The sequence below is a fragment of the Carcharhinus amblyrhynchos genome, chromosome X (assembly GCF_965287045.1).
Source record: "Carcharhinus amblyrhynchos chromosome X, sCarAmb.v2.hapA, whole genome shotgun sequence".
In the NCBI taxonomy this organism is placed as follows: domain Eukaryota; kingdom Metazoa; phylum Chordata; class Chondrichthyes; order Carcharhiniformes; family Carcharhinidae; genus Carcharhinus; species Carcharhinus amblyrhynchos.
Window position 1 is genome coordinate 8593401 of NC_137359.1, and position 12698 is coordinate 8606098.

General features: G+C 45.0%; 1 protein-coding gene across 5 annotated transcripts in view; it reads right to left on the minus strand.

Annotated features, from left to right (window-relative positions):
- The window catches only part of smarcc2 (SWI/SNF related BAF chromatin remodeling complex subunit C2), a 145062-nt gene that overhangs the window by 11184 nt on the left and 121180 nt on the right, over positions 1 to 12698 (minus strand). For 3 of the 5 annotated variants that reach the window (XM_080218061.1, XM_080218062.1, XM_080218058.1), the window contains exons 23-24: positions 12356 to 12482; positions 8587 to 8753 (exon numbers count right to left, since the gene is read on the minus strand). In XM_080218061.1, coding sequence (XP_080074187.1) covers positions 8587 to 8753; positions 12356 to 12482 — 294 coding nt within the window. The remainder of the gene's footprint in view (positions 1 to 8586; positions 8754 to 12355; positions 12483 to 12698) is intronic. The other 2 variants (XM_080218060.1, XM_080218059.1) reach the window with 2 other exon arrangements.

The window sequence follows — 12698 nt, forward strand, 5'->3', positions numbered from 1 at the left end:
ATGCTCCTTTCAAACGCTTAGGATATTTTCTGACATCAAAAGCATTGTGTTATGGAGGTCAGGAATAGGAAGGGTGAAATCACAATGTTGGGAGCGTATTATAGACCTCCCAAAAACCCGCAGGAGACAGAGGAGCAGTTGTGTAGTCGGATACACGAAAGGTGTGCAAGAAGCAGGGTAGTGGTGGGGACTTTAACTTCCCCCATATTGACTGGGACTCCCATACAGCCAGGGGCTCGGATGGAGAGCAATTTGTTAGATATGTCCAGAAGGGCTTTTTGATACAATATGTTGTATGTTGGGGAGGCAATGGCCTAGTGGTATTATCACTAGACTATTAATCTGGAAATTCAGCTAATGTTCTGTGGACTCTGGTTTTGAATCCTGCCACGGCAGAAGGTGGAATTCGAATTCAACGAAAAAAATCTGGAATTAAGAATCTACTGATGATCATGAAACCATTGTTGGAAAAACCCATCTGGTTCACTAATGTCCTATAGGGAAGGAAATCTGCTGTCCTTACCTGGTCTGGCCTACATGTGACTCTCAACTGCCTCCAAGGGTAACTAGGGATGGACAATAAATGCTGGCCAGCCAGCAACGCCCATGTCCCACGAATGAATAAAACAAAATCCAACCAGGGAGGGGACCATACTAGGCTTAGTATTGGGGAATGAGCCAGGCCAGGTGATCAATGTTTCAGTGGAGGAGCATTTTGGGTTAGCGACCATAATTCCATAAGATCGAGCAGTCATGGATAAGGACAAGTGTGGCCCTCGGGTGTGGGTACTTAATAGGGCGAGGGCCAATTACAGCCAAATTAGACAGGAACTGGGGAATGTGGATTGGGAGCGGCTATTTGAGGGCAAATCCACATCAGGCATGTGGGAGACTTTTAAAGGCCAGTTGATTGAAGTGCAGGACAGGCACATCCCCGCAAAAATAAATGATAGAAATGGTAGGATTTGGGAACCATGGATTACAAGGGAAATTGTAAGCTAATGAAAAAGGAAGCATACAATAGGTCAAGACATCTAAAAACAGATAAAGCCCTTGAGAAGTAAAGAGAAAGTAGAAAGGAACTTCAACGGGGAATTTGGAGGCTAAAAGGGGCCATGAAATGTCTTTAGCAAACATGGTCAAGTAGAATTCCAAGGCTTTTTATGCATATGTTAGGAGCAACAGGGTAGCAAGAGAAAGAGTAGGACACTCAATGACATGGAACTGCAGGAAGTGAGTGAGATCCATAATGAGTACTTTGTATCAGTATTCACCAAGGAAAAGGACATGATGGATGTTGAGGTTAGGGATGGGTGCGTGAGTACTCCAGAGAGAGTCAATGTATCAAAGGAGGAAGTGTTGAGTATCCTAAATTGCACTAAGGTACACAATTCCTGGCGTCAGATGGGATCTATCCCAGGTTACTGTAGGAGGCAAGGGAAGAAATAGCTGGGGCTTAACAGATATCTTCATATCCTCTTTGACCATAGGCAAGGTTCTAGAGGATTGGAGAATAGCCAATATTGTTCTTCTGTTTAAGAAAGGAAGGAGGGATAATCCAGGAAATCATAGGCCAGTGAGCCTGACGTCAGTGATAGGAAGGTTTTGGAGAAGATACTGAGGGACAGGATATCTGCACATTTGGAAGAAAATGGACTAGTTAGTAATGGTTTTGTATGGGGAAGGTTGTGTTTCATCAACTTGATTCAGGTTGCTGAAGAGGTGACAAAGAAAATTGATGAGGGAAGGGCTATGGATGTATTTATATGGACTTTAGTAAGGTATTTGACAAGGTCCTACATGGCAGACTGGTACAAAAACTAAAATTACATGGGATTCAAGATGGGCTGGCTAGACGGATACAGAACTGACTCTGTCATAGAAGCCATGATGTGGCGATGTCAGCGTTGGACTGGGGTAAACACAGTAAGAAATCTCACAACACCAGGTTAAAGTCGAACTGATTTATTTGGTATCACAAGCCACTAGCTTTCGGAGCGCTGCTCCTTCATCAGATGAGTGGGATTCCAGTTCACAAACAGGGCATATAAAGACACAAACTCAACTTACAATAGTTGGAATGTGAGACTTTACAGGTTAGCAAGTCTTAAAGGTACAGTCAATATGAGTGGAGAGAGGGTTACGCACAGGTTAAAGAGATGTGTATTGTCTCCAGCCAGGACAGTTAGTGAGATTTTGCAAGCCCAGGCAAGTCGTGGGGGTTACAGATAGTGTGACGCGAACCCAAGATCCCGGTTGAGGCCGTCCTCGTGTGTGCGGAACTTGGCTAACAGTCTCTGCTCAGCGACTCTGCGTTGTCATGTGTCGTGAAGGCCGCCTTGGAGAGCGTTTACCCAGAGATCAGAGGCTGAATGCCCATGACTGCTGAAGTGCTCCCCAACAGGAAGGGAACACTCCTGCCTGGTGATTGTCGAGTGGTGTTCATTCATCCATTGTCATAGCGTCTGCATGGTCTCCCCAATGTACTATGCCTCAGGACATCCTTTCCTGCAGCGTATCAGGTAGACAACATTGGCTGAATATGTACCATGTACCTGTTGGATAGTGACGTGAAGCTGTCCGTGTCGATAATCCGGCATGCCCTACAGAGGTTGCTGTGACAGGGTTGTGTGGTGTTGTGGTCACTGTTCTCCTGAAGGCTGGGTAGTTTGCTGTGGTCAGTGGTCTGTTTGAGGTTGTGCGGTTGTTTGAAGGCAAGAAGTGGAAGTGTGGGGATGGCCTTGGCAAGATGTTCGTCTTCATCAATGACATCCTGAAGGCTCCGGAGAATTCGGTCCCCATGGCTGCTCCGTGTGTCTGGATGAATAATTGGTTGTTGAAGGTTATGTCGAGGGCATCCTGAAACCCATTGTGCAAAGAACCCCCAGCTTTTGTCGCGACACTACGGACTTCCTACTGAAACTCAGCACACATGGAGCAGTTGAACCAGGAACACTCCTCGTCACTATGGATGTCTCGACACCATACACCAGCATCTCTCACGACGATGGCATTGCTACAACTGCCTCACTACTCAACACTGACAACTGCCAGTTTCCAGATGCAATTTTACAACTTATCCGCTTCATCCTGGACCACAATGTCTTCACCTTCAACTAGTTCTTCATCCAGACACACGGAACAGCCATGGGGACCAAATTCACACCTCAATATGCCAACATCTTCATGCACAGGCTCGAACAAGACTTCTTCATCGCACAGGACCTTCAACCGATGCTATACACTAGATACATCGATGACATTTTCTTCCTTTGGATTCATGGTGAACAATCACTGAAACAACTATATGATAACATCAACAGGTTCCATCCCACCATCAGACTCACCATGAACTATTCTCCGAAATCGGTTACATTCTTGGATACACACATCTCCATCAAGGACGGTCACCTCAGCACCTCACTGTACTGCAAGCCCACGGATAACCTCACGATGCTCCACTTCTCCAGCTTCCACCCTAAACACATTAAAGAAGCCATCCCATACGGACAAGCTCTCCGTATACACAGGATCTGCTCAGATGAGGAGGATCGCAACAGACACCTCCAGACGGTCCAAGGCGCCCTCATAAGAACAGGATATGGCGCTAAACTCGTCGATCGACAGTTCCAACGCCCACAGTGAAAAGCCGCACCGACCTCCTCAGAAGACAAACACGGGACAAGGTGGACAGAGTACCCTCCGTTGTCCAGTACCTCCCCGGAGCAGAGAAGCCACAACATCTTCTCCGGAGCCTTCAACATATCATTGATAAAGACGAACATCGTGCCAAGGCCATCCCCACACCCCCACTTCTTGCCTTCAAACATCCGCACAACCTTGAACAGACCACTGTCTGCAGCAAACTACCCAGCCTTCAGGAGAACAGTGACCATGACACACACAACTGTGCCGCAGCAATCTCAGCAAGACATGCCGGATCATTGACACAGATGCCATCATCTCACATGAGAACACCATCCACCAGGTACACGATACATAATCTTGCAACTCGGCCAACGTTGTCTACCTGATACGCTGCAGGAAAGGATGTCCTGGGGCATGGTACATTGGGGAGACCATGCAGACGCTAGGACAATGGGTTAATGAACATTGGTCGACAATCACCAGGCAAGAGTGTTGTTTTCCTGTTGGGGAGCACTTCAGCGGTCACTGGCATTCGACCTCTGATCTTTGGGTAAGCGTTCTCCGAGGTGGCCTTCACGACACACAACAGCGCAGAGTCGCTGAGCAGAGACTGATAGCCAAGTTCCACACACATGAGAATGGCCTCAACCGGGATCTTGGGTTCATGTCACACTATCTGTAACCCCCACGACTTGCCTGAACTTGCAAACTCTCACTAACTGTCCTGGCTGGAGACAATACACATTTCTTTAACCTGTGCTTCACCCTCTCTCCACTCACGTTGTCTGTACCTTTAAGACTTGATAACCTGTAAAGACTCGCATTCCAACCATTATTTTGTAAATTGAGTTTGTGTCTTTATGTGCCCTGTTTGTGAACTGAAATCCCACTCATCTGATGAAGGAGCAGCGCTCTGAAAGCTAGTGGTTTGTGCTACCAAATAAACTTGATGGACCTTAACCTGGCATTGAGATTTCTTACTCTGTCATAGAAAACACAGTGTAGTGGTGGAACGGTGTTTTTCAGAATGGAGATCTGTAGTTAGTGGTGTTCTGCTGGGATCTCTGTTGTTTGTAGTATGTATAAATGATCTGGAGGAAAATGTGGATGGCCTGCTTAGTAGGTTTGCGGATGATACGAAGATTGGTGGAGTTGCTGATAGTGCCGGGTATTGTCAGAGAATACAACAGGATATAGATAGATTGGAGAACTGGACACATGGCAGGTGGAGTTTAATCCGGACAAATGCGAGGTGATGCATTTTGGAGGATCAAATTTAGCTCTGAATTCTGCTGTAAATGGCAGAACCCTTAGGAACATTAACACGTACAGCGGGATCTGGGGGCACAGGTCCACAATTCCCTAAAAGTGGCAACACAAGTGGCCAAGGTGATTAAGAAGGCGTATGGCATTCTCGCCTTCATCAGCCGGGACACTGAGAACAGGAGTTGGGAAATCATGTTGCAGCTATATAAAACGTTGGTTAAGCAGTACTCGGAATACTGCGTGCAGTTCTGGTCACCACACTACCAGAAGGCTGTGGAAGCTTTGGAGCGAGTGCAAAGAAGGTTTACCAGGATGTCACCTGGTCTCGAGGGTGTTGGCTATGAGGAGAGGTTGAATAAACAAGGATTGTTTTCACTGGAAAGACGGAGGCTGAGGGGAGACCTGATAGAGGTCTACAAATTTGAGGGGCATAGAGGGTGGATAGTTAGAAGCTTTTTCCCCCAGAGTGGAGGTGTCAATTATAAGGGGGCACACATTCAAAGTGAGCGGAGGAAAGTTTAAGGGAGATGTGCAGGGGAAATTTTTCATGCAGAAAGTGGTGGGTGCCTGGAACGCACTGGCAGGGGAGATGGCAGAAGCAGGGCACATTAACAATATTTAAGAAGCATCTCGGACCGAGTAAAGACAGAAGGTTCTAAAGGCAGAAAATCATGATCAGTACAGGCTTGGGGGGGCTGAAGGGCCTGTTCCTGTGCTGCACTTTTCTTTGCTCTTCGTTATGGAGAACATCACCAGTGGAGATGTTCTGGTCCAAACCATACTTTTGCTTTGAGTGAGCCAAAACAGGGGGCAGGTGGTTTGCTTAGTGGATTGATGGGGGAATTTGGTGTGAAATAGAGAATAATTTGCCACTTCAGTTTGAAATTTCCAGCAGTGGTGATAGAGCAGGCAAACTTCAGTGTCATGAGCTATACGTGATTATTTCTGAATGGTCCCAAGCCTGCAGTTAGTTTCTCTACTTAGAGGCCATTTAGAAGTAAATCAATGTACCTGATTTTCAGCTTTGTAACATTACAACAGGAAAACCTGGGGGATTGTAAGAGTTGATCAAGAAACAAGACAGACATCCTTTCAGCTGGGCACAAACAATCTTTGAACAGCACAATTCCAGGGCTCGAAAAGGAAGCATGCGTCTCCAATAACATGCCAAGAGTTTGTTCTGCAGCAGTCTGCAGGCAATATAAACAAACCAACTTAGGCAATATTTTTCAAACCCAGACTTTTAAACCACTCACAGAAATCTGAGAAAGTAAACAGCATGTACAGATCAGGCAAAAGAAAGCACCTGCCCACCCATGAGTTAATAGCATCAAAATCCTCATCATTGGCCACACTCCATTTATAGTCACAACACATTCAACCATCCACAGCTGAGATATGAGACTGGTTTCTCAGTGGAAAAGAAAGCCAGAGGACTGGAAAAATAAGCCAGGATTTCACTGTCCCATTGAACACACACTGTAACTCTCAATCACACTGATCACTGTCCCATTGAACACACACTGTAACCTCTCAATCACACTGATCACTGTCCCATTGAACACACACTGTAACCTCTCAATCACACTGATCACTGTCCCATTGAACACACACTGTAACCTCTCAATCACACTGATCACTGTCCCATTGAACACACACTGTAACCTCTCAATCACACTGATCACTGTCCCATTGAACACACACTGTAACCTCTCAATCACACTGATCACTGTCCCATTGAACACACACTGTAACCTCTCAATCACACTGATCACTGTCCCATTGAACACACTGTAACCTCTCAATCACACTGATCACTGTCCCATTGAACACACTGTAATCTCTCAATCACACTGATCACTGTCCCATTGAACACACACTGTAACCTCTCAATCACATTGATCACTGTCCCATTGAACACACACTGTAACCTCTCAATCACATTGATCACTGTCCCATTGAACACTCACTGTAACCTCTCAATCACACTGATCACTGTCCCATTGAACACACTGTAACCTCTCAATCACACTGATCACTGTCCCACTGAACACTCACTGTAACCTCTCAATCACACTGATCACTGTCCCATTGAACACACTGTAACCTCTCAATCACATTGATCACTGTCCCATTGAACACACACTGTAACCTCTCAATCACATTGATCACTGTCCCATTGAACACTCACTGTAACCTCTCAATCACACTGATCACTGTCCCATTGAACACACTGTAACCTCTCAATCACACTGATCACTGTCCCACTGAACACTCACTGTAACCTCTCAATCACACTGATCACTGTCCCATTGAACACACTGTAACCTCTCAATCACACTGATCACTGTCCCATTGAACACACTGTAACCTCTCAATCACACTGATCACTGTCCCATTGAACACACACTGTAACCTCTCAATCACACTGATCACTGTCCCATTGAACACACTGTAACCTCACAATCACACTGATCACTGTCCCATTGAACACACACTGTAACCTCTCAATCACACTGATCACTGTCCCATTGAACACACACTGTAACCTCACAATCACACTGATCACTGTCCCATTGAACACACACTGTAACCTCTCAATCACATTGATCACTGTCCCATTGAACACACTGTAACCTCTCAATCACACTGATCACTGTCCCATTGAACACTCACTGTAACCTCTCAATCACACTGATCACTGTCCCATTGAACACACACTGTAACCTCACAATCACACTGATCACTGTCCCATTGAACACACTGTAACCTCTCAATCACACTGATCACTGTCCCATTGAACACACACTGTAACCTCTCAATCACACTGATCACTGTCCCATTGAACACTCACTGTAACCTCTCAATCACACTGATCACTGTCCCATTGAACACACTGTAACCTCTCAATCACATTGATCACTGTCCCATTGAACACACACTGTAACCTCTCAATCACATTGATCACTGTCCCATTGAACACACTGTAACCTCTCAATCACACTGATCACTGTCCCATTGAACACACACTGTAACCTCTCAATCACATTGATCACTGTCCCATTGAACACACTGTAACCTCACAATCACACTGATCACTGTCCCATTGAACACACTGTAACCTCTCAATCACATTGATCACTGTCCCATTGAACACACTGTAACCTCTCAATCACACTGATCACTGTCCCATTGAACACACACTGTAACCTCTCAATCACATTGATCACTGTCCCATTGAACACTCATATTCAGCCCTGCATCCCATTAAGAACAGCAACTTATAGTTCATCACTTCTCATTTTGTCCCTAAACATGTTTCCTCTCCCACTTTTCTGCATCGACTTTGAGCACCCATTTTTCAACCCAATTCATGAAGCTATTGATGTTTTCCTGTACTCCATTACCATTTGCCTCACTGTTTTGTACACATCCAAGTTCCCTGCAATCAGGAAATTTGCAAATGCTGCCCTGTTCCTGCAAGTCCATGCGCTCCATGTATCAAAAATAGCAATGGTGCCTGTACATAGTTTTGGTGATTTGTATGTTGTTCCATCTGGATTCTAATAAGCAACTAGCGACTTGAAAGCAGATGGCAATTGCTGAACTTCTTCAGCTGAGGTATCAAGTACAAATGGAGCTGGTCAAATATTTTTCTGATCCAATGCTTACCTTTGCTTTGACTGCAGCTGCAGCGAGTGCAGCAGCTGCTGCTGTTGACAGATTGCCTTCACCAACATCCCTCTCCAGTTTTGTCTTCTTATCTGTTTCTGACTCTCCATCCTTCTTTGCTCCATCCTCCTGGAATTCCTTATTTTCTTTCTCTCTTTCTGCCTCTGCTGGAATGAACCACAAAAGGAGGACGATAACTGAGCACTCTTTTATCCTATCTCTGTAATCTTCCTCCTCCTCACGCCCACTCTGAGCTTGTTTTGTTCAGCAAACCCATCACTGGCTCGCATGCAACCTTCTTACCCCAGCCCAGCTGACACTGTAAATGGCCCTGTTTTTGCAGCTACTGTCCCATTCTCTTTCAAGTCCACTGCTCATCATTTCCCTCCTGATTAAAGCCACTTTCCCCTCACCTGTACCTTTGCAAACTATTGCCCCATCTTCCATTCCACTCCAATGTTCCTGAATGCATCGCTGCATCGTCATCTCCCAAATTCATGCTAATTTTTTCCAAAACTCCCACACCTAAAACAGCCCTTAGTAAAGTCACAACACTTGACCTCTGTGACATGCCCATCTCTTTCCTGCTCAACCTCTCTGCAGCTTTTCACATAGCTGACCAAAGGGTCTTCTGCCAATGCTCCTGGCTCCATCATTCTGCTGACAGGGACCGTATTCACCTGGTTTCATTCTGATCTATCTCACTGTGGCCAGAGTATGGATTTTCACAGTAACTTCATTGCAGTGTCAATGTCAGCTTACTTGTGACCAATAAACAAACTTTAACTTTATCTCCAGCAATGGTTTCTCTTTCCACTTCTGATGGATTCCTCTCCATCCTGCGGAAAATATGCCATTGACCTCTTCTATTTCTTATTGCCCTTGGTAACATCACCAATAGACACAGGGTCAGTTCCCATTGATCCACAGATGACACGCAACCCTCTCACAACAGCCCCTTTCTTTTTCCAAACTCTCAGAATTAAAACAAAATGCTGCAGATGCTGGAAATCGGCAATAAAATCAGAATACAGTCATACAGGTTTACAGCGTGGAAACAGGCCCTTTGGCCCAACTTGTCCATACTGCCCAGTTTTTACCACTAAGCTAGTCCCAATTGCCCAAGTTTGGCCCATATCCCTCTATACCCACCTTACCCATGTAAACTGTCTAAATGCTTTTTAACAAAATTGTATCCGCCTCTACTACTACCTCTGCCAGCTTGTTTCAGACAGCCTGTGCGTGAAAAAGTTGTCCCTGTGGACCCTTCTGTATCTCTCCCCTCTCACCTTAGACCTATGCCCTCCAGTTCTAGACTTCCCTACCTTTGGGAAAAGATATTGACTATCTAGCTGATCTGTGCCCCTCATTATTTTATAAACCTCTATAAGGTCACCCCTCAGCCTCCTAAGCTCCAGGGAAAAAAGTCCCAGTCTATCCAGCTTCTCCCTATAACTCAATCCATCAAATCCCAGTATCATCCTAGTAAATCTTCTCTGCACTCTTTCTAGTTTAATAATATCCTTTCTGACCAGAATTGCACACAGTATTCCAAGTGTGGCCTTACCAATGTCTTGTACAACTTCAACAAGACATTCCAACTCCTGTATTCAATGCTCTGACCAATGAAACCAAACATGCTGAATGCCTTTTTCACCACCCTGTCCATCTGTGACTCCACTTTCAAGGAGCTATGAACATGTACCTGTAGATCTCTTTGTTCTCTAACGCTCCCCAATGCCCTACCATTAACTGAGTAAGCCCTGCCCTGGTTCAATCTACCAAAATGTATCATCTCACAGTTATCTAAATTAAACTCCATCTGCCATTCGTCAGCCCATTGGCACAATTGATCAAGATCCCTTTGCAATCCAAGACAACCTTCTTCACTGTCCACTATGCCACCAATCTTGGTGTCATCTGCAAACTTACTAACCATGCCTCTTATATTCCCATCCAAATCATTAATATAAATGACAAGTAACAGTGGACTCAGCACTGATCTTGAAGCACACCATTGGTCACAGGCCTCCAGTTTGAAAAACAACCCTCTGGCTTTTGTCACCAAGCCAATTTTATATCCAAAAGGCCTTGCTAAAATCCATGTAGGCAATGTTGATTGCACTGCCCTCATCTACCTTCTTGGTATTCCCTTCAAAAAATTCAATCAAATTTGTGAGACATGATTTTCCACTCATAAAGCCATGCTGACTGTCCCTAGTCAGTCCTCGCCTCTCTAAATGCTTGTAAATCTGCCTCTCAACACTTTCTCACAAATTACCCATCACAGATATGAGGCTCATCGGCCTGTTGTTCCCAGGCTATTCCCTGAAGCCCTTCTTAAACAAAGGCACAGCATTTGCCACCCCGCCTGTGATTCAAATATCTCGGCTAGGGGACCCGCAATTTCCTCCCTAGCCTCCCACAATGTCCTGGGATACACTTCATCAGGTCCCAGGGATTTATCTGCCTTGATGTACTTTAAGACTTCCAGCACCTCCTTCTCTGTTATATGTACACTCCTCAAGACATCACTGTTTATTCCTCCAAGTTCCCTCACATGCATGCTTTTCTCAACAGGACAAGTACAGCATGGGGTCACAAAGAGTAAAGCCTCTTGCATATTCTCTCAATCAACCACTTAACTCCAGTCCCAGAAGAAAATGCCCACTGACCACGGTTATCTTGCATAAGATCCAACACTACTTTTCTCTCTGAAACATTTACAATTAGTTAGTCCTTGGAGATTGAAGAAATGTATAGCTGGACCTGGGAGCAGCAGGTTTCACCTCATCGCATTAGAGTTGTGAGAGACTGATTTACAATTTACCATGCCATGGTAGGGCTGAGGGGAGACACCCAGGAAAACAGACTTCATTTATATAGCATCTTTCATGACCTCAGGACCAACTTAAACTGCTTTAAAGCCAATGGAGCACATTTAAATTGCAGTCACTGTTGTAATTTATTGCAATGTAGCAATCTATATGTACACCGCAAAAATCCAGGAACAGCAATGAGGACAGCACAGTGGCACAGTCGTTAGCACTGCTGTCTCACAGCACCAGGGACCCGGGTTCAATTCCGGCCTTGGGTGACTGCGTGGAGTTCGCACATTCTCCCAGTGTCTGTGTGGGTTTCCTCCGGGTGCTCCGGTTTCCTCCCACGCTCCAATGACATGTAGGTTAGGTGGATTGGTCATGTTAAACTGACCCTTCGTGTCCAAAGATGTGTAGGTTAGGTGGATTGGCCATGCTAAATGTGTTGGATTACGGAGATAGGGAAGAGGCAAGATTCTCTTTCAGAGAGTCAGTGTAGACTCAATGGGCAGAATGGCCGCCTTCTGCACTGTAAGGATTCTGAATCACAAGATTTTTTTAACAAGGTGATTTTGGTTAAAGGATAAATGTTGGCAACCTCACTGGGAGAATTTCCTGCCCTTTGAATCAAGGTTTTTGCTTCCACCTGAGTGGGAAGACAGTGTCTCAGTTTAATCTTTTACCTGAAAGACTTCAGCACTGCACCTAAGATGTGCTCAAATCTTGGACTGGGGATTTGTCACAACTGTCTAACTCAGAGCCAAGTTTCTAACTGTGAGCCGAGGTGGATATCAGGTGAATGAGAAATGCCAACTCACAGTGTTATTTTATACTGCATGGCTCAGCTGGCAGTTAAATGGTACAAAGAAACCCAGAATGTAAAGGTTGTGTACATTCAAGCTCTGCCCTCTCTAAAGAGCCAGGTAAACTCGATGACTTATTGAACCTACCGACTTCTACCTCAGCCTTTTCACTTTCTTTCTCTGGTTCGCATTCTTTTGTTTTCTCTTCATCCTTTTTGGAAGAATCAGGCTGTTTCTCTTTATTTTCCTCTTCCACTGTAACTTCCTTGTTCTCCTAGGAACAGTGCAGCAATATGAAAACCAAACACTGGAACAAGTGGCAGCAAAATAGAGAAAAAGTTCACCCATTCACTCAGCGTGGATTATGAAGCAAGAAACACAATTCAACTGACATCTCATTCCAACAACAGTAAAATCATTTGTTTTTCTGGGAGGCAAGCACAAAATTGAAGGTAGTGTCTCATTTTTTTGGATCACATTTGTTACTGCA